General features: G+C 45.5%; 3 protein-coding genes across 3 annotated transcripts; all 3 read left to right on the forward strand.

The window, feature by feature from the left end:
* Positions 1 to 1,653: 1,653 nt before the first annotated feature.
* LOC129839794 (afadin- and alpha-actinin-binding protein-like) lies at positions 1,654 to 17,841 on the forward strand. Its single transcript, XM_055907433.1, has 12 exons — positions 1,654 to 1,798; positions 3,521 to 3,639; positions 4,264 to 4,332; positions 4,429 to 4,552; positions 6,941 to 7,010; positions 7,190 to 7,310; positions 10,412 to 10,565; positions 10,721 to 10,824; positions 12,893 to 13,054; positions 15,256 to 15,355; positions 17,112 to 17,295; positions 17,642 to 17,841. The coding sequence occupies exons 1-12, from the start codon at positions 1,729 to 1,731 to the stop codon at positions 17,739 to 17,741; spliced, it is 1,377 nt and encodes a 458-aa protein (XP_055763408.1). The 5' UTR covers positions 1,654 to 1,728; the 3' UTR covers positions 17,742 to 17,841.
* Positions 17,842 to 18,450: 609 nt separating this feature from the next.
* On the forward strand, positions 18,451 to 19,098 carry LOC129840001 (nanos homolog 3-like). The gene has a single exon (XM_055907779.1). It carries the CDS (start codon positions 18,451 to 18,453, stop codon positions 19,096 to 19,098), a length of 648 nt encoding a protein of 215 aa, XP_055763754.1.
* Positions 19,099 to 23,679: 4,581 nt separating this feature from the next.
* LOC129839234 (nanos homolog 3-like) lies at positions 23,680 to 26,494 on the forward strand. The gene is made up of 2 exons (XM_055906546.1): positions 23,680 to 24,315; positions 26,480 to 26,494. Exons 1-2 carry the CDS (start codon positions 23,680 to 23,682, stop codon positions 26,492 to 26,494), a joined length of 651 nt encoding a protein of 216 aa, XP_055762521.1.
* Positions 26,495 to 27,066: the final 572 nt, after the last annotated feature.

Consider the following 27,066-nt stretch of genomic DNA (forward strand, 5'->3'; position numbering starts at 1 on the left):
GGGAGTTACCCATCCCTGAGCTAAAGACTCAGTCCCTCCTTACATCTTCTGTTTGGGAGTTACCCATCCCTGAGCTAAAGACTCAGTCCACCCTTACATCTTCTGTTTGGGAGTTACCCATCCCTGAGCTAAAGACTCAGTCCCCCCTTACATCTTCTGTTTGGGAGTTACCCATCCCTGAGATAAAGACTCAGTCCTTCCTTACATCTTCTGTTTGGGAGTTACCCATCCCTGAGATAAAGACTCAGTCCCCCCTTACATCTTCTGTTTGGGAGTTACCCATCCCTGAGATAAAGACTCAGTCCTTCCTTACATCTTCTGTTTGGGAGTTACCCATCCCTGAGATAAAGACTCAGTCCCCCCTTACATCTTCTGTTTGGTCAAATGGTCTAAAATGTTCATGGTTTTGTTTTCATCTTTGTTTTCTTCCTTTTCCCCCCAAAATGAAAAGTTAAAACAGAATGTCCTCCAAAGAGGCAAATTAAACATGGCTGGAGAACTAGTCAGCTTTATAATTTATATATATCGTATGGATTCTTCCTAATATATAGTTGTGTGCATTCTCAGATTTCTAATGTATATGGAAAATAATGTCTCATGGCAATATTAAGTATTTAATGAGCTCCATCCATTTTATAGGGAGGAGATATATGTTGATACTTTCAAATCAAATGTTATTGGTCACATACACATGGTTAGCAGATGTTAAGGCGAGTTTTAGCGAAATGCTTGTGCTTCTAGTTCTGACCATGCAGTAATGTCTAACAAGTAATCTAACAACAACTACCTCATACACACAAGTGTAAAGGAATGAATAATATGTACATAAAAAATATATGAATGAGTGATGGCTCAACGGCATAGGCAAGATGCAGGAGATGGTATAGAGTACAGTATATACATATGAGATGAGAATTGTAGGGTATGTCAACATTATCTAAAGTGGCATTGTTAAAGTGCCTAGTGATACATTTATTACATCAATATTTCATTATTAAAGTGGCTAGAGATGAGTCAGTATATTGGCAGCAGCCTGGACTGTAGGCCCTAGAACCCTCTGACTCCACTCTGGACCTGGAAGTCAGGTCCCCTGCATTCCTTCTGTGGTTCCCCTCTAATCAGGGACTGAGTTAGACCTGGAACACCATGTGGGCGCAATTCATTATTAGGTAGAACAGAAGACCAGCAGGCTCCTCGTAGGGTAAGAATTGAATACGTCCCCTAGAATATAAAGCAGGGTGCCTAACTCAGTTCCTGGAGGGTCAAGTGTGCTGCTTTTCACTCTCCCTTGTACTTTACTGCCCTGCCCATGTTGCATGCATCAACCAATGGTTGCGTGCTATGTCATCGACTGTGCTGTCAGGTACCAGATTGCTATAACTTGGTTAGCTGATACACATTGTATTCTGTAGCGTTAAGAATTCCCTTCACTGCAACTAAGGGGCTTAGCTCGAACCATGTAAGATCTGTTATGCGCCGGAAATGTCTGAGCAGAGGAACGCGACCAAACAGTATGAAAAAAGAATGCTGTGAGCATGTCAATCAAAGAGGTTATTGATTAGCTTAAATGCTAGCACCTGGTTGCACTTGCCAGCTGGTAATTAAAGATGGCTGCCAGTAAAGTAGCAAACGTCTGCTCAGGTAGAACGGCCAACAACACCTACAGTACACACACACCTGAATACCTATTAAGCTAGGTACCGTTTGTGATAGTAAACGTTAACACAGATGGCTTCTAGATGTGGGCAGGGACGGGCAGCAGGGTCCCAACACCAGAGAAGACGACAGGAGAGCTCAGGTAAAACTTTATATTAACACACACCTCCTGTTCCTCTTATATTAGCTCAGAAGTATTGTGGAGCTCCTGCACCTAAATATAAACAGTACTGTCACCCAAAATGAGTACTGGAACCTATTTCAGTCCAAGTCCACTGTATATACCTCTTTCCCTCATCTCACCGGAAATGATTGGGATCCTATAGGGCTCAATTGGCCAAGCGTTGTCTGGGTTTGGCAGGTGTAAGCCATCATTGTAAATAATTGTTTGTTCTTAACTGACTTGACTAGTTAAATAATGAAAAAGTATCTCTTACCACCTCTGCCCCTCTCTCCACTCATACCACCATCCAATCCCCTCCCTCTCTCCACTCATACCACCATCCAATCCCCTCCCTCTCTCCACTCATACCACCATCCAATCCCCTCCCTCTCTCCACTCATACCACCATCCAACCCCCTCCCTCTCTCCACTCATACCACCATCCAACCCCCTCCCTCTCTCCACTCATACCACCATCCAATCCCCCCCTCTCTCCACTCATACCACCATCCAATCCCCTCCCTCTCTCCACTCATACCACCATCCAATCCCCTCCCTCTCTCCACTCATACCACCATCCAATCCCCTCCCTCTCTCCACTCATACCACCATCCAATCCCCTCCCTCTCTCCACTCATACCACCATCCAACCCCCTCCCTCTCTCCACTCATACCACCATCCAACCCCCTCCCTCTCTCCACTCATACCACCATCCAACCCCCTCCCTCTCTCCACTCATACCACCATCCAACCCCCTCCCTCTCTCCACTCATACCACCATCCAACCCCCTCCCTCTCTCCACTCATATCACCATCCAATCCCCTCTCTCTCTCCACTCATACCACCATCCAATCCCCTCCCTCTCTCCACTCATACCACCATCCAATCCCCTCCCTCTCTCCACTCATACCACCATCCAATCCCCTCACTCTCTCCACTCATACCACCATCCAATCCCCTCCCTCTCTCCACTCATACCACCATCCAATCCCCTCCCTCTCTCCACTCATACCACCATCCAATCCCCTCCCTCTCTCCACTCATACCACCATCCAACCCCCTCCCTCTCTCCACTCATACCACCATCCAACCCCCTCCCTCTCTCCACTCATACCACCATCCAATCCCCTCCCTCTCTCCACTCATACCACCATCCAATCCCCTCCCTCTCTCCACTCATACCACCATCCAATCCCCTCCCTCTCTCCACTCATACCACCATCCAATCCCCTCCCTCTCTCCACTCATACCACCATCCAATCCCCTCCCTCTCTCCACTCATACCACCATCCAATCCCCTCCCTCTCTCCGCTCATACCACCATCCAACCCCCTCCCTCTCTCCGCTCATACCACCATCCAACCCCCTACCTCTCTCCACTCATACCACCATCCAATCCCCTCCCTCTCTCCACTCATACCACCATCCAACATCCAATCCCCTCCCTCTCTCCGCTCATACCACCATCCAACCCCCTCCCTCTCTCCGCTCATACCACCATCCAACCCCCTACCTCTCTCCACTCATACCACCATCCAATCCCCTCCCTCTCTCCACTCATACCACCATCCAACCCGCTCCCTCTCTCCACTCATACCACCATCCAACCCCCTCCCTCTCTCCACTCATACCACCATCCAACCCCCTCCCTCTCTCCACTCATACCACCATCCAATCCCCTCCCTCTCTCTGTCTCCAGACCTCCAGGACACATACCTCCTCCATGGGGAGCCTAGCCCTCCTCTCAGTAACCTATCTCTCCACGCCTCCTGGTGGTCCGGCAGGGACGAGCACACAGAGACTGGGCCCTCCCTTGGGGTAAGCTTGTGCGTGTGGTGTGTACTTAACAAATTAACATTGTGAGTTTGAGTCAGTCAGGTGAGAATGTGAGTGATAGAATAGTGTGTTTTTCTGTGTTAATAACTTATGCCAGCAGTATACCACCCAGCATACCACCCTGCATACCACCCAGCATACCACTGCTGGCTGGCTTCTGAAGCTAAGCAATGTTGGTCCTGGTCAGCCCCTGGATGGGAGACCAGATGCTGCTGGAAGTGGTGTTGGAGAACCAATAGGACCCACTCTTTCCTCTGGTCTAAAAAAAATATCCCAATGCCCCAGGGCAGTGATAGGGGACATTGCCTTGTGCTGTCTTTCGGATGGCACGTATGTACCTCGGCCTAAACATCAGGGCCACAGGTAACTTCCACAAAGCTGTGAACGATCTGAGAGACAAGGCAAGAAGATGCCATGGAATTAGAGTATAGGTGTTAACCCTGGTGTCCTGGCTAAATTCCCAATCTGGCCCTCATACCATCATGGCCCCCAATCATCCCCAGTTTAGAAATGGCTCCCCCCCCTGCTCCATTCCCCAGGTCATTGCTGTAAATGAGAATGTGATCTCCATTAACTTACCTGGTAAAATATGGGTTTTGTTCACAGGAGCAACTGGTTGAGAGAAATCAGCACGTTGCCAGACTACAGGATGCACTGAGACGCGAGAGAGAGAAGGTGTGTCTCAGGTATCATGAGTTTGATGGAAAATATCAACCATGTTGATGAATAACCTTTTCCCTCTTCTCTCTTTCACACACACACTCTCTGAAGGGTTCCAGCCTGCAGTCTCGGTGTAATCAGCAGGGGTCAGAGTTGAGGCGTAGAGAGCAGCACAGCGCCAGACTGAAGGAGAGACTAACCCAACTTGCAGAGAGACACAGAGAGAGAGGCGCCTGTAAGGATCTCTGTCTAACCATCTCTCTCACACTTAATGTGCCCTCTCATATTCTATACCACTCCACCTTTCTCTCTACATTTCTCTCCTTCTACCTGCCTATTGTAATGACCTCTGCACAGAGGGAGAGAGCTTCAAAAGCCTCTGCATTTGGGTGGGGGAGGCTGTGAAACTCTCCTGCCATTGTTGGGCTCATGCGCTTTGACACCTCACTTCACACCTCAGTGCTAATTGAAGTTGCTAGCAACCAAGGTAACCTTAGCATTCAGTCCTTATAAATACATTACAGTAATATATTTTACCTTTTCTTATTGGCTTTAAGGATCCGCCCTTTTTTTTAATTTTTGCCTAAAATAACATACCCAAGTCTAACTGCCTGTCGCTCAGGACCTGAAGCAAGGATACACATTCCTGATACCATCCGAAATAAAACAGTTTGTGGAAATGTGAAATGAATGTAGGAGAATATAACACGTTAGATCTGGTAAAAGGTAATACAATGGTACAAAAAAAAAAAACTCTTTGACATGCAAGAGAAAGGCCGTAATGTATTAGTCCAGCCCAGGTGCAATTTAGATTTTTGCCACTAGATGGCAGTAGTGTATGTGCAAAGTTTGACTTATCCAATGAATCATTGAATTTCTGTTCAGAATGTTGTATCAAGACTGCCCAAATGCACCTAATTTGTTTAACAACTTTTCCAGTTCAAAACTGCACTCTCCTCAATAGCATGGTATTCTTTCACTGTAATAGCTACTGTAAATTGGACAGTGCAGTTAGATTAACAAGAATTTAAGCTTTCTGCCAATATCAGATATGTCTATGTCCTGGGAAATGTTCTTGTTACTTACAACCTCATGCTAATCGCATTAGCCTACGTTAGTTCAACCGTCCCGCAGGGGGACCCACTGATCCTGTGGAGGTTTTAAGAGTACCTTCAGACTAAACAGGACTCGCTCTCTCTCAATTCAATTTCAATTTAAGGGGCTTTATTGGCATGGGAAACATGTTCACATGTGAAATAGATAAACAATACAATAATGTACAGTAAACGTTACTAAAGAAGACATTTCAAAAATGAAATAAATATACCTAGATCTGGGTTGTAACAGGTCACAAATCTGGCTGCTGTGATGCACACTGTGAAATTTCACCCAGTAGATATGGGAGTTTATCAAAAATTGTGTTTGTTTTCAAATTCTTTGGGTCTGTGTAATCTGAGGGAAATATGTGTCTCTAATATGGTCATGCATTTGGCAGGAGGTTAGGAAGTGCAGCTCAGTTTCCACCTCATTTAGTGGGCAGTGTGCACATAGCCTGTCTTCTCTTGAGAGCCGTGTCTGCCTACGGCGGCCTTTCTCAATAGCAAGGCTATGCTCACTGAGTCTGTACATAGTCAATGCTTTCCTTAAGTTTGGGTCAGTCACAGTGGTCAGGTATTCTGCCACTGTGTACTCTCTGTTTAGGGCCAAATAGCATTCTAGTTTGCTCTGTTTTTTGTTAATTACTTGACATATTAGAAATAATTATTTTTGTTTTCTCATGATTTTGTCTAATTGTGTCCTGGGGTCTGTGGGGTCTGTTTGTGTTTGTGAACAGAGCCCCAGGACCAGCTTGCTAAGGGGATTCTTCTCCAGGTTCATCTCTCTGTAGGTGATGGCTTTGTTGTGGAAGGTTTGGGAATTGCTTCCTTTTAGGTGGTTGTAGAATTTAACGGCTCTTTTCTGGATTTTGATCATTAGCGGGTATCGGCCTAATTCTGCTCTGCATGTATTTGGTGTTCTACTTTGTACACAGAGAATATTTTTGCGTAATCTCAATTTTGTGTTTGTCCCATTTTGTGAATTCTTGGTTGGCGAGCAGACCCCAGACCTCACAACCATTAAAGGCAATGGGTTCTATAACTGATTCAAGTATTTTTAGCCAGGTCCTAATTGGTATGTCAAATTGAGTTCCTTTTGATGGCATTGAAGGCCCTTGCCTTGTCTCAGATCGTTCATAGCTTACCTGTGGCGCTGATGTTTAGGCCAAGGTATGTATAGTTTTTTTTGTGTGCTCTAGGGCAACGGTGTCTAAATGGAATTTGTATTTGTGGGCCTGGCAACTGGAACTTTTTTGGAACACCATTATTTTTGTCTTACTGAGATTTACTGTCAGGGCCCAGGTCTGACAGACTCTGTGCAGAAGATCTAGGTGCTGCTGTAGGCACTCCTTGGCTCGTGACAGAAGCACCAGGTCATCAGCAAACAGTTGACGTTTGACTTTGGATTCTAGTAGGGTGAGGCCCGGGTGCTGCAGACTGTTCTAGTGCCCTCGCCACATCTTTGATGGATATGTTGAAGAGGGCGGGGCTTAACTGCATGCCTGTCTCTCTCCCTCTCTCTGTAGCCATGGAGCTGTTGAACCCGGTACCCAGAGGTCAGGTGAAGAGGGACAGACCAGCCAGGACCAACGGAAGGTAAGAGTCTGAGTCCAAAATGGCACCCTATTCCCTTTAGAGTGCACTACTGTTGACTACTGGGAATGTGGATTCCGGTTGGAACCCCAGAGATCACCTATTCTGATCCAGGAAATTGAGATGCAGGCTTTTGTTCCAGCCCAGCACTAATGCACCTGATTTAACCTTCAACCCCCCAGGAAGGAGGAGGCAGCGCTACGTGTGATGCTGGAGCGGCGAGAGGCGGAGTTAAGGGAGGCCATGAAGCTCCGACACAAACTCACCACGCTACTGCACGCGCTCAGAGCAGACATGGAACGGGTTAGGTGGCTCTTATAGCTCAGAGCAGACAGGGAACGGGTTAGACGGCTCCTATAGCTCAGAGCAGACATGGAACGGGTTAGACGGCTCCTATAGCTCAGAGCAGACAGGGAACGGGTTAGACGGCTCCTATAGCTCAGAGCAGACGGGGAACGGGTTAGACGGCTCCTATAGCTCAGAGCAGACAGGGAACGGGTTAGACGGCTCCTATAACTCAGAGCAGACACTAAATGGTTAGACGGCTCCTATAGCCCAGAGCAGACAGGGAACGGGTTAGACGGCTCCTATAACTCAGAGCAGACACTAAATGGTTAGACAGCTCCTATAGCTCAGAGCAGACAGGGAACGGGTTAGACGGCTCCTATAGCTCAGAGCAGACACTAAATGGTTAGACGGCTCCTATAGCCCAGAGCAGACAGGGAACGGGTTAGACGGCTCCTATAGCTCAGAGCGGAACGGGTTAGACGGCTCCTATAGCTCAGAGCAGACAGGGAACGGGTTAGACGGCTCCTATAGCTCAGAGCAGACAGGGAACGGGTTAGACGGCTCCTATAGCTCAGAGCAGACAGGGAACGGGTTCGACGGGTCCTATAGCTCAGAGCAGACAGGGAACGGGTTAGACGGCTCCTATAGCTCAGAGCAGACAGGGAACGGGTTAGACGGCTCCTATAGCTCAGAGCAGACAGGGAACGGGTTAGACGGCTCCTATAGCTCAGAGCAGACAGGGAACGGGTTAGACGGCTCCTATAGCTCAGAGCAGACAGGGAACGGGTTAGACGGCTCCTATAGCTCAGAGCAGACAGGGAACGGGTTCGACGGGTCCTATAGCTCAGAGCGGAACGGGTTAGAAGGCTCCTATAGCTCAGAGCAGACAGGGAACGGGTTAGACGGCTCCTATAGCTCAGAGCGGAACGGGTTAGAAGGCTCCTATAGCTCAGAGCAGACAGGGAACGGGTTAGACGGCTCCTATAGCTCAGAGCGGAACGGGTTAGAAGGCTCCTATAGCTCAGAGCAGACAGGGAACTGGTTAGACGGCTCCTATAGCTCAGAGCGGAACGGGTTAGACGGCTCCTATAGCTCAGAGCAGACATGGAACGGGTTAGACGGCTCCTATAGCTCAGAGCAGACAGGGAACGGGTTAGACAGCTCCTATAGCTCAGAGCAGACATGGAACGGGTTAGACGGCTCCTATAGCTCAGAGCAGACAGGGAACGGGTTAGACGGCTCCTATAGCTCAGAGCAGACAGGGAACGGGTTAGACGGCTCCTATAGCTCAGAGCAGACAGGGAACGGGTTAGAAGGCTCCTATAGCTCAGAGCAGACAGGGAACGGGTTAGACAGCTCCTATAGCTCAGAGCAGACAGGGAACGGGTTAGACGGCTCCTATAGCTCAGAGCAGACAGGGAACGGGTTAGACGGCTCCTATAGCTCAGAGCAGACAGGGAACGGGTTAGACGGCTCCTATAGCTCAGAGCGGAACGGGTTAGACGGCTCCTATAGCTCAGAGCAGACAGGGATCGGGTTAGACGGCTCCTATAGCTCAGAGCAGACAGGGAACGGGTTAGACGGCTCCTATAGCTCAGAGCAGACACTAAATGGTTAGACGGCTCCTATAGCTCAGAGCAGACAGGGAACGGGTTAGACAGCTCCTATAGCTCAGAGCAGACAGGGAACGGGTTAGACGGCTCCTATAGCTCAGAGCGGAACGGGTTAGACGGCTCCTATAGCTCAGAGCAGACAGGGAACGGGTTAGACGGCTCCTATAGCTCAGAGCAGACAGGGAACGGGTTAGACGGCTCCTATAGCTCAGAGCAGACAGGGAACGGGTTAGACGGCTCCTATAGCTCAGAGCAGACAGGGAACGGGTTAGAAGGCTCCTATAGCTCAGAGCAGACAGGGAACGGGTTAGAAGGCTCCTATAGCTCAGAGCAGACAGGGAACGGGTTAGACGGCTCCTATATCTCAGAGCGGAACGGGTTAGAAGGCTCCTATAGCTCAGAGCAGACAGGGAACGGGTTAGACGGCTCCTATAGCTCAGAGCAGACAGGGAACGGGTTAGACGGCTCCTATAGCTCAGAGCAGACAGGGAACGGGTTAGACGGCTCCTATAGCTCAGAGCAGACACGGAACGGGTTAGACGGCTCCTATAGCTCAGAGCAGACAGGGAACGGGTTAGACGGCTCCTATAGCTCAGAGCGGAACGGGTTAGACGGCTCCTATAGCTCAGAGCAGACAGGGAACGGGTTAGACGGCTCCTATAGCTCAGAGCGGAACGGGTTAGACGGCTCCTATAGCTCAGAGCAGACAGGGAACGGGTTAGACGGCTCCTATAGCTCAGAGCAGACAGGGAACGGGTTAGACGGCTCCTATAGCTCAGAGCAGACACGGAACGGGTTAGACGGCTCCTATAGCACAGAGCAGACAGGGAACGGGTTAGACGGCTCCTATAGCTCAGAGCAGACACTAAATGGTTAGACGGCTCCTATAGCTCAGAGCAGACAGGGAACGGGTTAGACGGCTCCTGTCTTGGGGTGGGAGGAAGGGACAGGGTCTTGGGGTGGAGGAAGGGACCGGGTCTTGGCGTGGGGGGAAGGGACCGGGTCTTGGGGTGGGGGGAAGGGACCGGGTCTTGGGGTGGGGGGAAGGGACCGGGTCTTGGGGTGGGGGGAAGGGACCGGGTCTTGGGGTGGGGGGAAGGGACAGGGTCTTGGGGTGGGAGGAAGGGACAGTGTCTTGGGGTGGGGGGAAGGGACAGGGTCTTGGGGTGGAGGAAGGGACCGGGTCTTGGGGTGAAGGAAATGGACAGGGTCTTGGGGAAGGGACGGGGTCTTGGGGTGGGGGGAAGGGACAGGGTCTTGGGGTGGAGGAAGGGACTACGGATGGGAACTGGAATTGGGCACGGTCAGCAGGAGACAACATTTTGGAACGTTCAGCTATAAACATGTTATGTAGAACTAACATGCCTCTCGATACATAGAATATGGAGTCATGTCAGCTCTATTCATGGCATTTCTATCTGCAACATTTGGCAACTGAACCCAACCCTGGGTATGATTGAGAGGATTGTCCCGAAAGCTACTACTTTGTCACTTTTCCCACAGACCCTATTGGACACTGTGGGTGACCAGGAAGAGGACCCAGACAACGCCAAGATGCTGGTCCAGTCAGAGGAGTCCCTGGGTGACCATGTGACAGGGGGTGTAGTCCAGGGATGGAAGAGTGTGCAGAGGAGACTACGGGACCTCCTGAGTCAGGGTGAGAGGGGATGAAGCACCAAATGGCACCGTATTCTCTATGTAGTGCACCACTTATGAACATAGGGCCATTTCGGAAGCACACAGCGACTTGTATGAGATAAACATGAATTTGTTTAATACTAAAGAAATATTCAGTGGTTTTTGTGTGTTTAGGTCACGTGGCTGTGGGGACTGACCAGGATAAGCTCTTGGCCCAACTAGAGACAGAGTTGGATCAGAGTCAACAGTTGGTCAAACTGCAGCAGCATCTACTACAGGTTGACTACACCCGCAACAATGTTACGGCTCGTTACTAAAGAAACCGACACGCGCTACAATGTTATGGCTCGTTACTAAAGAAACCAACACGCTACAATGTTATGGCTAGTTACTGAAGAAACCGACACGCGCTACAATGTTACGGCACGTTACTGAAGAAACCGACACCCGCAACAATGTTACGGCTCGTTACTAAAGAAACCGACACGCGCTACAATGTTATGGCTCGTTACTAAAGAAACCAACACGCTACAATGTTATGGCTAGTTACTGAAGAAACCGACACGCGCTACAATGTTACGGCACGTTACTGAAGAAACCGACACCCGCAACAATGTTACGGCTCGTTACTAAAGAAACCGACACGCGCTACAATGTTATGGCTAGTTACTGAAGAAACCGACACGCGCTACAATGTTACGGCACGTTACTGAAGAAACCGACACCCGCAACAATGTTACGGCTCGTTACTAAAGAAACCGACACCCGCAACAATGTTATGGCTAGTTACTGAAGAAACCGACACGCTACAATGTTACGGCTCGTTACTAAAGAAACCGACACGCTACAATGTTATGGCTCGTTACTAAAGAAACCGACACGCGCTACAATGTTACGGCTCGTTACTGAAGGAACCGACACGCGCTACAATGTTATGGCTTGTTACTAAAGAAACCGACACGCGCTACAATGTTATGGCTTGTTACTAAAGAAACCGACACGCGCTACAATGTTATGGCTTGTTACTAAAGAAACCGACACGCGCTACAATGTTACGGCTCGTTACTAAAGAAACCGACACGCGCTACAATGTTGTGGCTTGTTACTAAAGAAACCGACACGCGCTACAATGTTACGGCTCGTTACTAAAGAAACCAACACGCTACAATGTTACGGCTCGTTACTGAAGAAACCGACACACACTACAATGTTATGGCTCGTTACTAAAGAAACCGACACCCGCAACAATGTTACGGCTCGTTACTAAAGAAACCGACACGCTACAATGTTATGGCTCGTTACTAAAGAAACCGACACGCTACAATGTTACGGCTCGTTACTAAAGAAACCGACACATGGTACAATGTTACGGCTCGTCACTGAAGAAACCGACACACGGTACAATGTTATGGCTCGTTACTAAACAAACCGACACGCTACAATGTTACGGCTCGTTACTAAAGAAACCGACACGCTACAATGTTACGGCACGTTACTGAAGAAAGCGACACACGGTACAATGTTACAGCTCGTCACTGAAGAAAGCGACACACGGTACAATGTTACGGCTCGTTACTAAAGAAACCGACACACGGTACAATGTTACGGCTCGTTACTAAAGAAACCGACACGCTACAATGTTACGGCTTGTCATTGAAGAAAGCGACACACGGTACAATGTTACGGCTCGTTACTAAAGAAACCGACACGCTACAATGTTACGACACGTTACTGAAGAAACCGACACCCTACAATGTTACGGCTCGTTACTAAAGAAACCGACATACGGTACAATGTTACGGCTCGTTACTAAAGAAACCGACACACGGTACAATGTTACAGCTCGTCACTGAAGAAAGCGACACACGGTACAATGTTACGGCTCGTTACTATAGAAACCGACACGGTGCAATGTTACAGCTCGTCACTAAAGAAAGCGACACACGGTACAATGTTATGGCTCGTTACTAAAGAAACCGACACGCTACAATGTTACGGCACGTTACTAAAGAAACCGACACACGGTACAATGTTACGGCTAGTCACTGAAGAAAGCGACACACACTGGCGTTCATAGAAACACACAAGTATGTGACCAGCTGGGTTCAAACCTGTGAAACACAGGAATGTTAATCCGCTGAGCTGGTCTAGTCTAGTCTAGGCATTAACTTGGCAGCTAAGGCAAGCTTTGAACTTTTGGACAAAGTTACTTAGTCATCTTTCTCTCCGGTTCTCCATGTCATCCACCTTCTTCCATGCCCTCTCTCTCCCCACGCCTCTCTCTTTCTCCTCCCCTCCATCTCTACCTTCCCTCCCCATTTCTCCATGTTATCTCCCCCTCCCCAGGACAGTGTGATCACTCCGGTCCCGGACGCTCTGACAGACTGCTACTTCCTGGAAGAGTGGGAGCGGCTTCAGGACAGCTGGGCGGAGCTAGAACACCAGAAGCGGACCTTCCATAGGGAGAGACGGGCCTTCACCGACGCCGCCATCCGATTGGGCCACGAGGTGAGGGACGGGAGAGACAGGAAGGGGGAGGGAGTGAAACCGGTCTCCTTGGATTGAATGAAAGATTAAAGGGATGGGTGGCTAGGGAAAGGGGGATACCAAGTCAGTTGTACAACTGAATGCATTCACCTGAAATCTGTCTTCTGCTTTTAACCCCTCTTAGTGAAGTGTTTGACTGTGGTTATTTTATTACGTACTTAGTGTCTCAAATCAATTCAGATGTTTATTGGTCACATACAGTGGGGCAAAAAAGTATTTAGTCAGCCACCAATTGTGCAAGTTCTCCCACTTAAAAAGATGAGAGAGGCCTGTAATTTTCATCATAGGTACACTTCAACTATGACAGACAAAATGATATAAAATAATCCTGAAAATCACATTGTAGGATTTTTAAAGAATTTATTTGCAAATTATGGTGGAAAATAAGTATTTGGTCACCTACAAACAAGCAAGATTTCTGGCTCTCACAGACCTGTAACTTCTTCTTTAAGAGGCTCCTCTGTCCTCCACTCGTTACCTGTATTAATGGCACCTGTTTGAACTTGTTATCAGTATAAAAGACACCTGCCAACAACCTCAAACAGTCACACTCCAAACTCCACTATGGCCAAGACCAAAGAGCTGTCAAAGGACACCAGAAACAAAATTGTAGACCTGCACCAGGCTGGGAAGACTGAATCTGCAATAGGTAAGCAGCTTGGTTTGAAGAAATCAACTGTGGGAGCAATTATTAGGAAATGGAAGACATACAAGACCACTGATAATCTCCCTCGATCTGGGGCTCCACGCAAGATCTCACCCCGTGGGGTCAAAATGATCACAAGAACGGTGAGCAAAAATCCCAGAACCACACGGGGGGACCTAGTGAATGACCTGCAGAGAGCTGGGACCAAAGTAACAAAGCCTACCATCAGTAACACACTACGCCGCCAGGGACTCAAATCCTGCAGTGCCAGACGTATCCCCCTGCTTAAGCCAGTACATGTCCAGGCCCGTCTGAAGTTTGCTAGAGAGAATTTGGATGATCCAGAAGAAGATTGGGAGAATGTCATATGGTCAGATGAAACCAAAATAGAACTTTTTGGTAAAAACTCAACTCGTCGTGTTTGGAGGACAAAGAATGCTGAGTTGCATCCAAAGAACACCATACCTACTGTGAAGCATGGGGGTGGAAACATCATGCTTTGGGGTTGTTTTTCTGCAAAGGAACCAGGACGACTGATCCGTGTAAAGGACACAATGAATGGGGCCATGTATCGTGAGATTTTGAGTGAAAACCTCCTTCCATCAGCAAGGGCATTGAAGATGAAACGTGGCTGGATCTTTCATCATGACAATGATCCCAAACACACCGCCCGGGCAACGAAGGAGTGGCTTCGTAAGAAGCATTTCAAGGTCCTGGAGTGGCCTAGCCAGTCTCCAGATCTCAACCCCATAGAAAATCTTTGGAGGGAGTTGAAAGTCCGTGTTGCCCAGCAACAGCCCCAAAACATCACTGCTCTAGAGGAGATCTGCTTGGAGGAATGGGCCAAAATACCAGCAACAGTGTGTGAAAACCTTGTGAAGACTTACAGAAAACGTTTGACCTCTGTCATTGCCAACAAAGGGTATATAACAAAGTATTGAGAAACTTTTGTTATTGACCAAATACTTATTTTCCACCATAATATGCAAAAACATTCATTAAAAATCATACAATGTGATTTTCTGGATTTTTTTTCTCATTTTGTCAGTCATAGTTGAAGTGTACCTATGATGAAAATTAAAGGCCTCTCTCATATTTTTAAGTGGGAGAACTTGCACAATTGGTGGCTGACTAAATACTTTTTTGCCCCACTGTACACATGGTTAGCAGATGTTAATGGTCACATACACATGGTTAGCAGATGTTTATTGGTCACATACACATGGTTAGCAGATGTTATTGGTCACATACACATGGTTAGTAGATGTTAATGGTCACATACACATGGTTAGCAGATGTTAATGGTCACATACACATGGTTAGTAGATGTTAATGGTCACATACACATGGTTAGTAGATGTTAATGGTCACATACACATGGTTAGCAGATGTTTATTGGTCACATACACATGGTTAGCAGATGTTATTGGTCACATACACATGGTTAGCAGATGTTATTGCTAGTGTAGCAAAATGCTTTTAATACATTTTTTTAAATACTGCTGTGTGTGTGTAGAGACGGGACTTTGAGCAGCAGAGGGCCTGTGTGGTGAAGCAGCAGTATCTATTTGACTCTCCGTTGCAGCATCACAACAGGAGAGAGAGCACCGTCCTCAGTGAGTCAGCAGAAATCTTGTTCTATACATCTACTGTATATACATGACCAGTTGTATGTGAACACCTGTTTGTCAAACATCTCATTCCAAAATTAGGGATATTAATATGGAGTTGGTCCCTCCTTCGCTGCTATAACAGACTCCACTCTTCTGGGAAGGCTTTCCACTAGATGTTGGAACATCGCTGCAGGGACTCACCCACGAGCACATTAGTGAGGTCGGCCTCTGTTGGACAATTAGGCCTGGCTCACAGTCGGCGTTCCAAATTTTCCCTAAGGTGTTCGATGGGGTTGAGGTCAGGGCTCTGAGCAGGTCAGTCAAGTTCTTCCACACCGATCTCGGCAAACCATTTCTGTATGGACCTTACTTTGTGCACGGGGAAATTGTCATGCTGAAACAGGAAAGGGCCTTCCCCAAACTGTTGCCACAAAGTTGGAAGCGAAGGATTGTCTAGAATGTCATTGTATGCTGTAGCATTAAGATTTCCTTTCACTGGAACTAAGGCGCCTAGCCCGAACCATGAAAAACAGCCCCAGAACATTATTCCTCCACCACCAAACTTTACAGTTGGCCCTATACATTGGGGCTGGTAGCGTTCTCCTGTCATCCTCCAAACCCAGATTTGTCCGTCTGACTGCCAGATGGTGAAGCGTGATTCATCACTCTAGAGAACGCGTTTCCACTGCTCCAGAGTCGAATGGCAGTGAGCTTTACACCACTCCAGCCGACGCTTGGCATTGTGTATGGTGATCCTAATCTTGTGTGCGGCTGCTTGGCCATGGAAACCCACTTCATGAAGCTCCCGACGAACAGGTATTGTGTTGATATTGCTTCTAGAGGCAGTTTGGAACTCGTTAGTGACTGTTGCAACCGAGGACAGACTATTTTTACTCGCTACGTGCCTCAGCACTCGGTGGTCCCTTTCTGTGAGCTTGCGTGGCCTACCACTTTGCAGCTGAGCCGTTGTTGCTCCTAGATGTTTCCACTTCACAATAACGGCACTTAGTTGACAGGAGCAGCTCTAGCAGGGCAGAAATGTGATGAACTGACTTGTTGGAAAGGCAGACATGTTGAAAGTCAGTCAGGCCATTCTGCCTCCAATGTTTGTCTATGAAGATTGCATGGCTGTGTGCTCGATTTTATACACCTGTCAGCAACGAGCGTGGCTGAAAAAGCCGAAGCTACTAATTTGAAGGCGTGTCCACATACTTTTGTCATGTAGTGTTTATTGGGGATTCCTGAGTGGCGCAGCAGTCTAAGGCACTGCATCTCAGTGCTGATGCGTCACTACAGACACGCGTCACTACTGATTCCAGGCTGTATCACAACCGGCCGTGATTGGGAGTCCCATAGGACGGCGCACAATTGGCCCAGCGTCGTCCGGGTTTGGCCAGGGTAGGCCGTCCATTGTAAATAAGAATTTGTTCTTATCTGACTTGCCTAGTTAAATTTTAAATATTGGCCATATACCACAAACCCCTGAGGTGCCTTATTGCTATTATAAACTGGTTACCAATGTAAATTTTACTTTGTTTTTGTCATACCCATGATACATGTCTGATATACCATGGCTTTCAGCCAATCAGTATTTAGGCTCCAACTACCCAGTTTATAATCAACAATGAACACTACATACTGATAGATATTTGCAAAAGCTTTACTAGTTTGGTTTCAACTATAGTTATTGCTTTACTTACAGGTTTTACTATAGCATCGTATTTTAGTCACTTCAGGGGATTCCTGTTTGCACTCGCAGATCTCTCAGATTCGGATCACATGATCTTGTCCGGCTGCCGGCTGGCCACGCCCTCCTCTGCCGAGTCTGGGATCATGCCCTGGTTAGGGTCATCGGGGTCTCTGCAGGTTCATGGCAGGGTCAAAGTTCACACGCCCAGCACCCCAGAGCTCTACTCTGCCCTCCAACTGCCCTACAGCTGCAGGTCAGGCCCAGACATGTCCTGGCTCTGTTCCAAATGGCCCCCTATTCCCTATTTGGTGCTCTGTTATTGACCAGGGCCTGGTCAGATGTAGGCCACTATATAGGGAATGGGGTGTCATTTAAGATGTAGATCTAGTTATTAAACTGTTAAATCTATCCAGTCTTTGTCCTCTTTCTTCAATAAGATTGATTTTAAACATATCTTTATTAATTATCCCCAAAGTGGAAATCATTATTAATGATTACCTCAATCACAGATCTTATATGATTACAGATGGATTTTTGTTGTGGTGTGTGTTTGTGATATATATAAATTCTGCCATTACCCCGTCCCTCGAACTCCGCAGGTCCAGTGAGAGTGATGCCCAGTCAGAGTGCTGGGATGTGGGGGCAGAGAGGCTCCAGGTCGCCCCCCCTGGTACTCGCCTGGACTGGTCATTTCAGTAGGATTGCTGTTTATGTAGTTTCCATTCTATGTTTTATAATATTGTCTGTTTCAGTTGTATGTTGTTTGTCGTTTCTGTTGTGTTTTATGAAATCGTTTTTCAATGTGATTAATAAAGATTGATTGTTTGTGACACGTTCCTTCTCTACTAATGATTACTGAATTGAATCGATGAGCCAGGAGAAATGTTACAATAACTTAATGGTGGTAGTAGTGAACAGCAAGGAAGTCGACGCAGTTTTGAAATTTAACAGAGAAAGAAGGCGACCCGCTCAGTGATATTTTGTTATTAAACTAGGCTATTATCAAACAGCTCCCTATAACTAAGAATTAGAAGTCCTATCAATTTAGACCCTAGAATAGATTCAACACTTATATTTTAAGTTTTCTAATATTGAGTAAAATTGTATCCCAAATAGTTGATCTTCTAAAATGACCAATTTATCAGTTGTCAGTTTGAAACCATTTGATTGGCTGTTGTCGCGTGCCACGGACTCCGCACTGCTCGCGCTCGACACCATCTGATTGGCTGCTTTCCAAAACACGGACAAGCCCAAAGGTGCATGTTGTCAAGCCTTCAGTTGAGTTGTCAATTAATTGAACACATCGCACTGTTCAGAAGTTTAGACACCGCGTTCTTTATTCTGGTACATTCTGATCGTTATCAGACACTAACTAGTCTGTTGGGATATAAAAAATACAAATGTGAGAATGAACGCTATGATTTGTCAACTCCAAGACCTACCGCCTTACATGGAGTCCGAAAACAAGAGTTTCGAACCGTGGCGGGACTACTTGAAGCTGGCTGACCTAGTGCGGGAGATGAAGTTAGGAAACTTCACCTCAGAAACGTCAACCGTTGAGGGTCATGACTCCGGGATATGCTCGACCATGGTGGAATTTGAAGAGTTTCTGCCGCGAGCCTTGCTGTCACCGATAACACCTGTGGCGACACCACCCCTATGGCACGAAATGGAACCCCTGGATTCAGAAATCGACCTCTTGCACGAAGACGCTCCTTTATGGCGGAGCAGCGCCGAGGGTCCCGAGCCCCCTACAGCAGCGTCCAGACCCTCCGTGGGCACCCGGGGCCAGAGGGAGAGGAAGAAGGCGACCCGCTCCAAGACGCCGGAGGAGGTGCCATCGCCTGAGCGCAAGTTCTGCAGCTTCTGCAAACACAACGGGGAGTCAGAGTCTGTGTTTGGGTCACACAGTCTCAAGGACCAGGATGGGGACGTGGTGTGCCCGTACCTGCGGCAGTATATCTGCCCTCTCTGCGGGGCCACCGGGGCCCAAGCCCACACCAAGCGCTTCTGTCCCCGGGTGGACACCACCTACAGGTCGGTCTATGTCAAGTGATAGAAGCGCTAGCTCTGGTCCAGGCCGTTACTGCGCTACCCTCTAGACCTACTAACATAGTCAACTTATGGTTGCGAGATGAGTGGGACCAGAGCTAGAGAAGCGCTGAAGAGACTGCTGGTGTGTTGGCGACTTCCTTTAGCGTCTCTAACACACTGGATGCGGACAGTTGTAAGAGGATTTACGAGAGGATATTTAGCTTAGACGTCGTTTGGAACAGACTGACTAGTTTGTAAACTATTTAATAGCCTGTTAGTCGTGTGATTTTATTTATTGCCTTTACTTTTTCTCGTGTGTTTTCAACTTTTTTTCACTTATTTCTATTTGTTTATAACGTGTGGTTTGTGATTATTTGCCCGTTCACTTGTTCTTTACAACACATTGTGGCTTTGAGTTTTCTGTTTTTACTTTAAAGTGTAAATCTGTCTGTCTGTGACCAAACTAACTGCGTCTTTAGATGTTGCTGTGAGATTTTGTAAAACCTCCCAACCTCTAATACTGTGTCGACTAATAAACCGCCCTTATCAACAAACTCTCACTGCAGAATTAGACGTTTATCCACGTTTCTCCCTGCTACTTTGGGGAGGGAAAAAAAAGTTGTCTTGTTTTGAGACTTGTTTTCCTGACTCTTATTTTAAAACGACATGCTCTAATCTAACTGTACATCTGCAAGTCTACGGTCCTAAAAGAACTATTATCAGAACATTACTATTGACAAGAAGACAACTTCTGTTTTATGACGTGGTGTGCAGAGCTACTTTGTATGTCTCATTTACCGTGCTAGCTACTATTTTAGTGTTATACTTGTATTTTAATAGATCTAGAAGGGTGGTTTCTTGTTTTTTTACTTTCCAACGTGTATGCTACTTAGATTGGAGAGGAAGGCCCAACAAATGGTTGAAGTCATCCAAATCATAGACTCCTCTCTCTGCCACTGCACGGCAAGCGATACCAGAGCGCCAAGTCTAGGTACAAAAGGTTCCTTAATAACAGCTTCGACCCGGAGTCTGAACAATTAATCACGTGGCCACCCGGAGTATTTACATTCATACCCCCCCCCCCCCCCCCCCCCCCCCTTTGTTTTTACACTTCTGCTACTTGCTGTTGATTATCAATGAATAGACACTTTACCCCTACCTAAATGTACAGATTACCTGGACTAACCTGTACCCCGGGCATTGACTCGGTACCGGTACCCCCTGTATATAGCCTCCTTATTGTTATTTTATTGTGTTACTTTTTATTGTTTACTTTCTTTAGTAAATATTTTCTAAACTATATTTCTTAAACTGCCTAGTTGGTTAATGTGACGATGTGACTAATAAAATGTGATGTCATTTGATTGGCTGTATACGACTTTAACGTTAAATCTAATCTCACTTTACAGAACCTTATGTTTAAATAGTATGTTTGTTTATTATTAAGCATGTGTTCTATAATAATAACAATAGTATCTGCATTGGCTACTCCTGTGTGTCTTAATTATCAGCGAGGTGTCCCTAAAAAGGTGAGATGCCGTCTGGCCCGGCAACCTTGCGAGGGTTAACATGGTTAAATGTCTTGCTCAAGTCGGCCACGGAGAAGGAGAGCACACAGTCCTTGGTAGCGACCGCGTTGGTGGCACTGTGTTATCCTCAAAGCGGGTGTCCCTGTCTGCACATCATGTTTGTGTCCTTAATTGCATTGTGTTTCCTAAATAGTGCCCTACTTTGATCAGGGGCCATAGGGCTGTGGTGAAAAGTAGTGCACTATATAAGGCTGTGGTCTAAATTAGTGCACTAAATAGGGCTGTGGTCTAAAGTAGTGCACTATATAGGGCTGTGGTCTAAAGTAGTGCACGATATAGGCCTGTGGTCTAAAGTAGTGCACTAAATAGGGTTGTCGTCTAAAGTAGTGCACTATGTAGGCCTGTGGTCTAAAGTAGTGCACGATATAGGGCTATGGTCTAAAGTAGTGCACGATATAGGCCTGTGGTCTAAAGTAGTGCACTATATAGGGCTATGGTCTAAAGTAGTGCACTATATAGGCCTGTGGTCTAAAGTAGTGCACTATATAGGGCATTGTCTACAGGTAGACTTTAGATCTTAGTGGTAAAGGTGATCTTTATGCTGGGAATCTTTTTAGACTGGTTAGTTGTAAAAGCAACATGTTTCATAGAGCCACGACTGAGATGAGGAGATGTACAATAACCAAAGATTCACCTTAGTAATGATTTATTTATAACACATTCTACAAAACACAGTAACCACATACTGTTCCAAACTGATGTCCTCAGCATTAGGAAAGACAGAGGAGAAGAAAATAACCCTTAAACTGTCCACCCTTAAACCGGGTGGTAGCTTTTTATGCCAGTTCAACCCTGCACGTTAGAGGCTGCTGCACTATATACACAGACACTCCGACATTGCTCAGCATAATATTTCTATATTTCTTCATTCCATTATTTTAATTTTAGATTTGTGTGTATTGTTGTGAATAGTTAGATACTACTGCACTGTTGGAGCTAGGTACACAAGCATTTCACTACACCCACAATAACATCTGATAAATATGTGTATGTGACACAATAAAATGTGATTTATAGACCTGCATTATCATTATAACGTTGGGCCCATATAACTTCACACACTTTCAGTTCAAATCTGGGTTGATACTTGGGATGGTAATGTGGTGTCATTTAAGACGCAGACCTCGTTACTAAACTGTTTAAATCCTTCCTTCTTTGCCGTCTTTCTTCAATTCGATGGATTTCAACGTAACTTTATTAATCATCCCAAAGGGAAAATCATTATTGGTGATTGAGGTAATCATTGATCTTATATGATAACAGATGGCCTTTTGTGTAGATTGATGCGTGTGTATTTATGTGTATATAGTGCAGCAGCCTCTAACGTGCAGGTTTGAATTGGCATAAAAAGCTACCACCCGGTTTAAGGGTGGACAGTTTAAGGGTTATTTTCTTCTCCTCTGCCTTTCCTAATGCTGAGGACATCAGTTTGGAACAGTATGTGGTTACTGTGTTTTGTAGAATGTGTTATAAATAAATCATTACTAAGGTGAATCTTTGGTTATTGTACATCTCCTCATCTCAGTCGTGGCTCTATGAAACATGTTGCTTTTATAACTAACCAGTCTAAAAAGATTCCCAGCATAAAGACCACCTTTACCACTAAGATCTAAAGTCCACCTGTAGACAATGCCCTATATAGTGCACTACTTTAGACCACAGGCCTATATTGTGCACTACTTTAGACCACAGGCCTATATTGTGCACTACCAGCATAGCATAGGAGAGCTAGGAACACAAGCATTTCACTACACCCACAATAACATCTGATAAATATGTGTATGTGACACAATAAAATGTGATTTGCAGACCTGCATTATTATTATAACGTTGGGCCCATATAACTTCACACACTTTCAGTTCAAATCTGGGTTGATACTTGGGATGGTAATGGAGAGTCATTTAAGACGCAGACCTCGTTACTAAACTGTTTAAATCCTTCCTTCTTTGCAGTCTTTCTTCAATTCGATGGATTTCAACGTAACTTTATTAATCACCCCAAAGGGAAAATCATTATTGGTGATTGAGGTAATCATTGATCTTATATGATAACAGATGGACTTTTGTGTAGATTGTTGCGTGTGTATTTATTTGACTGTAACGAAATTCCTCCATCTCCCCATTCCTCTAATCCCGGTATTCCCCTCCGCCACCATCCCTCTCTCCAAACCCCGACTCCCCCAACTCCCGTCCCCGTCCCTGCCTGGACTGGTCATTTCAGTAGGATGGCTGTTAGTGTAGTTTCCATTGTATGTTTTATAATATTGTCTGTTTCAGTTGTTGTTCCTTTGTCATTTCCATTGTGTATTAAAATCGTTTTGGTCGTAGTGAACAGCAAGGACGTCGAAGCATAGTGAACAGCAAGGACGTCGAAGCATAGTGAACAGCAAGGAAGTTCACTGTATATAGACTTTTTTCTATTGTGTTATTGACTGTACGCTTGTTTATTCCACGTGTAACTCTGTGGTGTTGTTTGTGTCGCACTGCTTTGCTTTATCTTGGCCAGGTCGCAGTTGTAAATGAGAACTTGTTCTCAACTGGCTTATCTGGTTAAATAAAGGTGAAATAATATAAATATTTTAAAAAGCAGTTTTGAATTTTAACAGTTATTTTACTGATATTTTCTTATTAAAATAAGCTATTATCAAACAGCTTCCTATAACTAAGAATTACAAGTCCTATCAATTTAGAACATAGAATAGATTAAACAGTTATATTTGAAGTTTTTAATATTGTTGAGGTGTAAAATTGTATCCCAAATAGTTGATCTTCTAAAAATACCAATTTAGCTGTTGTCAGTTTGAAACCATTTGATTGGCTTTGTCAAGTGCCACGGACTCCGCACTACGCCATCTGATTGGCTGTTTAACAAAACACTGACAGGTTAAAACGTGAACGTTGTCAAATTTGCCTTCAGTTGAGTTGTCAGTTGAGACCCAGCGTTCTTTATTCTGGTACATTCTGATCGTTATCAGACACTAGTCTGTTTGGATATAAAAAATACAAGTGTGAGAATGAACGCTATGATTTGTCAACTCATAGACCTACCGCCTTACACGGAGTCCGAAAACAAGAGTTTCGAACCGTGGCGGGACTACTTGAAGCTGGCTGACCTAGTGCGGGAGATGAAGTTAGGAAACTTCACCAAAGAACCGTCAACCGTTGAGGGTCATGACTCTGGCGTATGCTCGACCATGGTGGAATTTGAAGAGTTTCGGCCGCGAGCCTTGCTGTCACCGATAACACCTGTGGCGACACCACCCCTATGGCACGAAATGGAACCCCTGGATTCAGAAATCGACCTCTTGCACGAAGACGCTCCTTTATGGCCGAGCAGCACCGAGGGTCCCGAGCCCCCTACAGCAGCGTCCAGATCCCCCGCTGGCACCTGGGGCCAGAGTGGGAGAAACACACCGGAGGAGGTGCCATCACCTGAGCGCAAGTTCTGCGGCTTCTGCAAATACAACGGGGAGTCTGAGTCTGTGTATGGGTCCCACAGCCTCAAGGACCAGGATGGGAACATGATGTGCCCGTACCTGCGGCTGTATGACTGCCCTCTCTGCGGGGCCACCGGGGCCCAAGCCGCCAACAGGCACCATTGTCCCCTGGTCGAAACCACCTACAGCTCTGTCTATGTCACGTCCATTGGTGTAAAGTACTTTAGTGAAATACTTGAAAGTACTACTTAAGTAGTTTTGGGGTATCTGTCCTTTACTTGGGCTTCCGAGTGGCGCAGCGGTCTAAGGCACTGCAGCTCAGTGCTTGAGGCGTCACTACAGACACCTTGATTCGAATCCAGGCTGTATCTCAACCGGCCGTGATTGGGAGTCCCATAGGGTATCGCACAATTGGCCCAGCGTCGTCCGGGTTTGGCCGTCATTGTAAAGATGAATTTGTTCATAATTGATATGCCTAATTAAATGAAGGTTTTTACTTTCACTTCACTACATTCCTAAAGAAAATTATGTACTTTTTACTCCGTACATTTTCCCTGATACCCAAAACTATTCTTTACATTTTGAATGCTTATCAGGACACGACAATTGTTTAATTCACACACTTATCAAGAGAACATCCCTACTGCATCTGATCGGGCCGACTCACTAAACACATGCTTCGTTTATAAATGATGTCTGAGTGTTGGAGTGTGTCCCTGGCCATCTGTAAATTAATAAAGAACAACACAAAGGTGCCATCTGGTTTGCTTTACTTTTTACTTTTGATACCTAAGTATATTTTATCAATTACATTTACTTTAGATATTTAAGTATATTTTAAACCATTTACTTTTAGACTTTTACTCAAGTAGTATTTTACCGGGTGACATTCACTTATACTTGAGTCATTTCATAATAAGGTATCTTTACTTTTACTCAAGTTTGACAAGTGGGTACTTTTTCCACGTGGAGCTACAACAACGATGTGTGCTGTTGGGGGACTGGAGTTGGGAAACACTGATGTAAGGAAACAGATACCGTTTCAATCTTGTCAATAGGCAATCTTTACCTCCCAAATTAACAGACTAAGTAGGGCGGTAGAAGACACACAACCAGCTTTCTGGATCAGCCCAGTCCTTCTAGAATGCTCCACAGATGGACAGTCATCAACCCATTGTTGTATAGGAACCTGAGATGGGCCATTAATCATCACTGTTCTGTAAATCAAGGTTAGTGACCCAACCCTGGCAGTCTCCCGTGAATTGACGTGTGCACAAATTAAATTGAGTGGTTTGCTATTATTCTGTAAATTTATTGTAAATAAATTGTAAATGGTCACTCAAAACCGGTTCAGGCCAATTTGACAACACAATCTCACATTCAATTCGTGCATGTACATAATGTATTTCAGCATGTTGTTTTGTGGCTTAATTCGTGAGAAAAGACAAGAATTTAAACACGATAGCCTATATTTCTATTTTTTCTTCATTAATGAACGTTATGAATATACCTTAATGTTGTATTTATTTAATCCCGTTTTATAAAAGGTGTTTGTATTGCTATATATACTGTTTTCGATTTTTCTGAGGAGACTTTCTGATCAGAATTTGTGAGAAAAGACATACATTTATGTGCGACTTAATCCGTGGGAAAAACATTTTTATTAATGCCACTGCTTTTTTCTATGTTTGATTTCGCTTAATACTTTGGGAAACTGGTGCACTTGTAGTCAGAAAAGCCCTTTTTTTCGTGAAGGCAACAGTACACGATATTCTTCATAACGCATTTCATATTTCGTGGAGCCTAAATCACAATTTTCTTCATAATGCATTTAATACAAGTTAAACAGGTTAATGTAAAATAATGAATTTTGTTGGTTGACACTTATGGCTCTTCCAAGGCCGATTCATTATGATTATTACGGTGTCAATCATGTTAGCGAGTCAGAAATGTCAGTTTCCAAGTACTGACTATTCACATGAATGGTGTATAATGCTGGCTTCATATTCTCCTGGGACACTGGACAATGGGAAGTCGTAACTCCGACATGATTATGGTCAAGTTCTTTTCAAGTCGGAACAATTCATTAACCAATAGATTGACAACAACATTTTCAATGTTTCCCGTTGTAATTCCAATTTTTAGGGTTATTCAAGTGAAACTTCCCAATCGGAACTAGGTATTTCCGATAACTCCATTTGCACGTGAACGTGGCGTTAGTATTCGTGATCGACAACAGTAGGGGCTGGTTCGCGGTGTGTCCAGCCCAAAACGCATTCCCGACCACTGCGGACTGAGTGTCAGTATCCTGCTGTGTGTCCGTCCAGTCAACTAGTAGAATTATTGTCTGTGACGTAAGTGTGGGATTATTATTAAGGTTCGGGTCGTCTGAGACACCAACAAGTAGGCTATACAATAAACAAGATAACTTTACAACGAAGAAACTAAAGTAATAATAATAAAATAATATATATATATATATACAATTATCAAATGTTTGGTTGCTTTGAGACTGAGTCGTGTCTACACAATATTATTTACAACGAGCGGTTCCCATCCTTTTCAAGTAGACTAAATCTGTCTGCAGTTTTATGTTGTAGGGGATCTTTTCCATTAAATACAGTTCTTTCAGTCTACCGCTCCACTCTTCCATATTATGAATGTCCTCATTTAACCAATGCTCTATAATTATCAATGTCTACAATTTGATGTTATTTTAACGGACAAAAAAAATGTGCTTTCCTTTCAAAAACAAGGACATTTCGAATTGACCCCAAACTTTTGAACGGTAGTGTAGTAACTTAACTAGGATCAGCTTTCTCTCCCCAAGCCGACCAGAAAATAATTGAAATCTGACCCAAGATCAGTGCTGTACATCGGCAACTTTCAACCCAATGTAATACAGAGCGCGTTCCAGCTCGTCAACACAATCGGCTGCAGGGGAGGTTACTTTCGGCCTTGTTC

The sequence above is a fragment of the Salvelinus fontinalis genome, chromosome 40 (assembly GCF_029448725.1).
Source record: "Salvelinus fontinalis isolate EN_2023a chromosome 40, ASM2944872v1, whole genome shotgun sequence".
Lineage (NCBI taxonomy): Eukaryota > Metazoa > Chordata > Actinopteri > Salmoniformes > Salmonidae > Salvelinus > Salvelinus fontinalis.

Coding starts and splice junctions, on each gene's coding strand:
- LOC129839794 (XM_055907433.1), top strand. CDS start 1,729: ATGGCTTCTAGATGTGGGCAGGGACGGGCAGCAGGGTCCCAACACCAG. Junction 4,553..6,940: donor ACACAGAGAGAGAGGCGCCT/GTAAGGATCTCT, acceptor CTCTCTCTGTAG/CCATGGAGCTGTTGAACCCG. Junction 13,055..15,255: donor CCATCCGATTGGGCCACGAG/GTGAGGGACGGG, acceptor GTGTGTGTGTAG/AGACGGGACTTTGAGCAGCA.
- LOC129840001 (XM_055907779.1), top strand. CDS start 18,451: ATGAACGCTATGATTTGTCAACTCCAAGACCTACCGCCTTACATGGAG.
- LOC129839234 (XM_055906546.1), top strand. CDS start 23,680: ATGAACGCTATGATTTGTCAACTCATAGACCTACCGCCTTACACGGAG.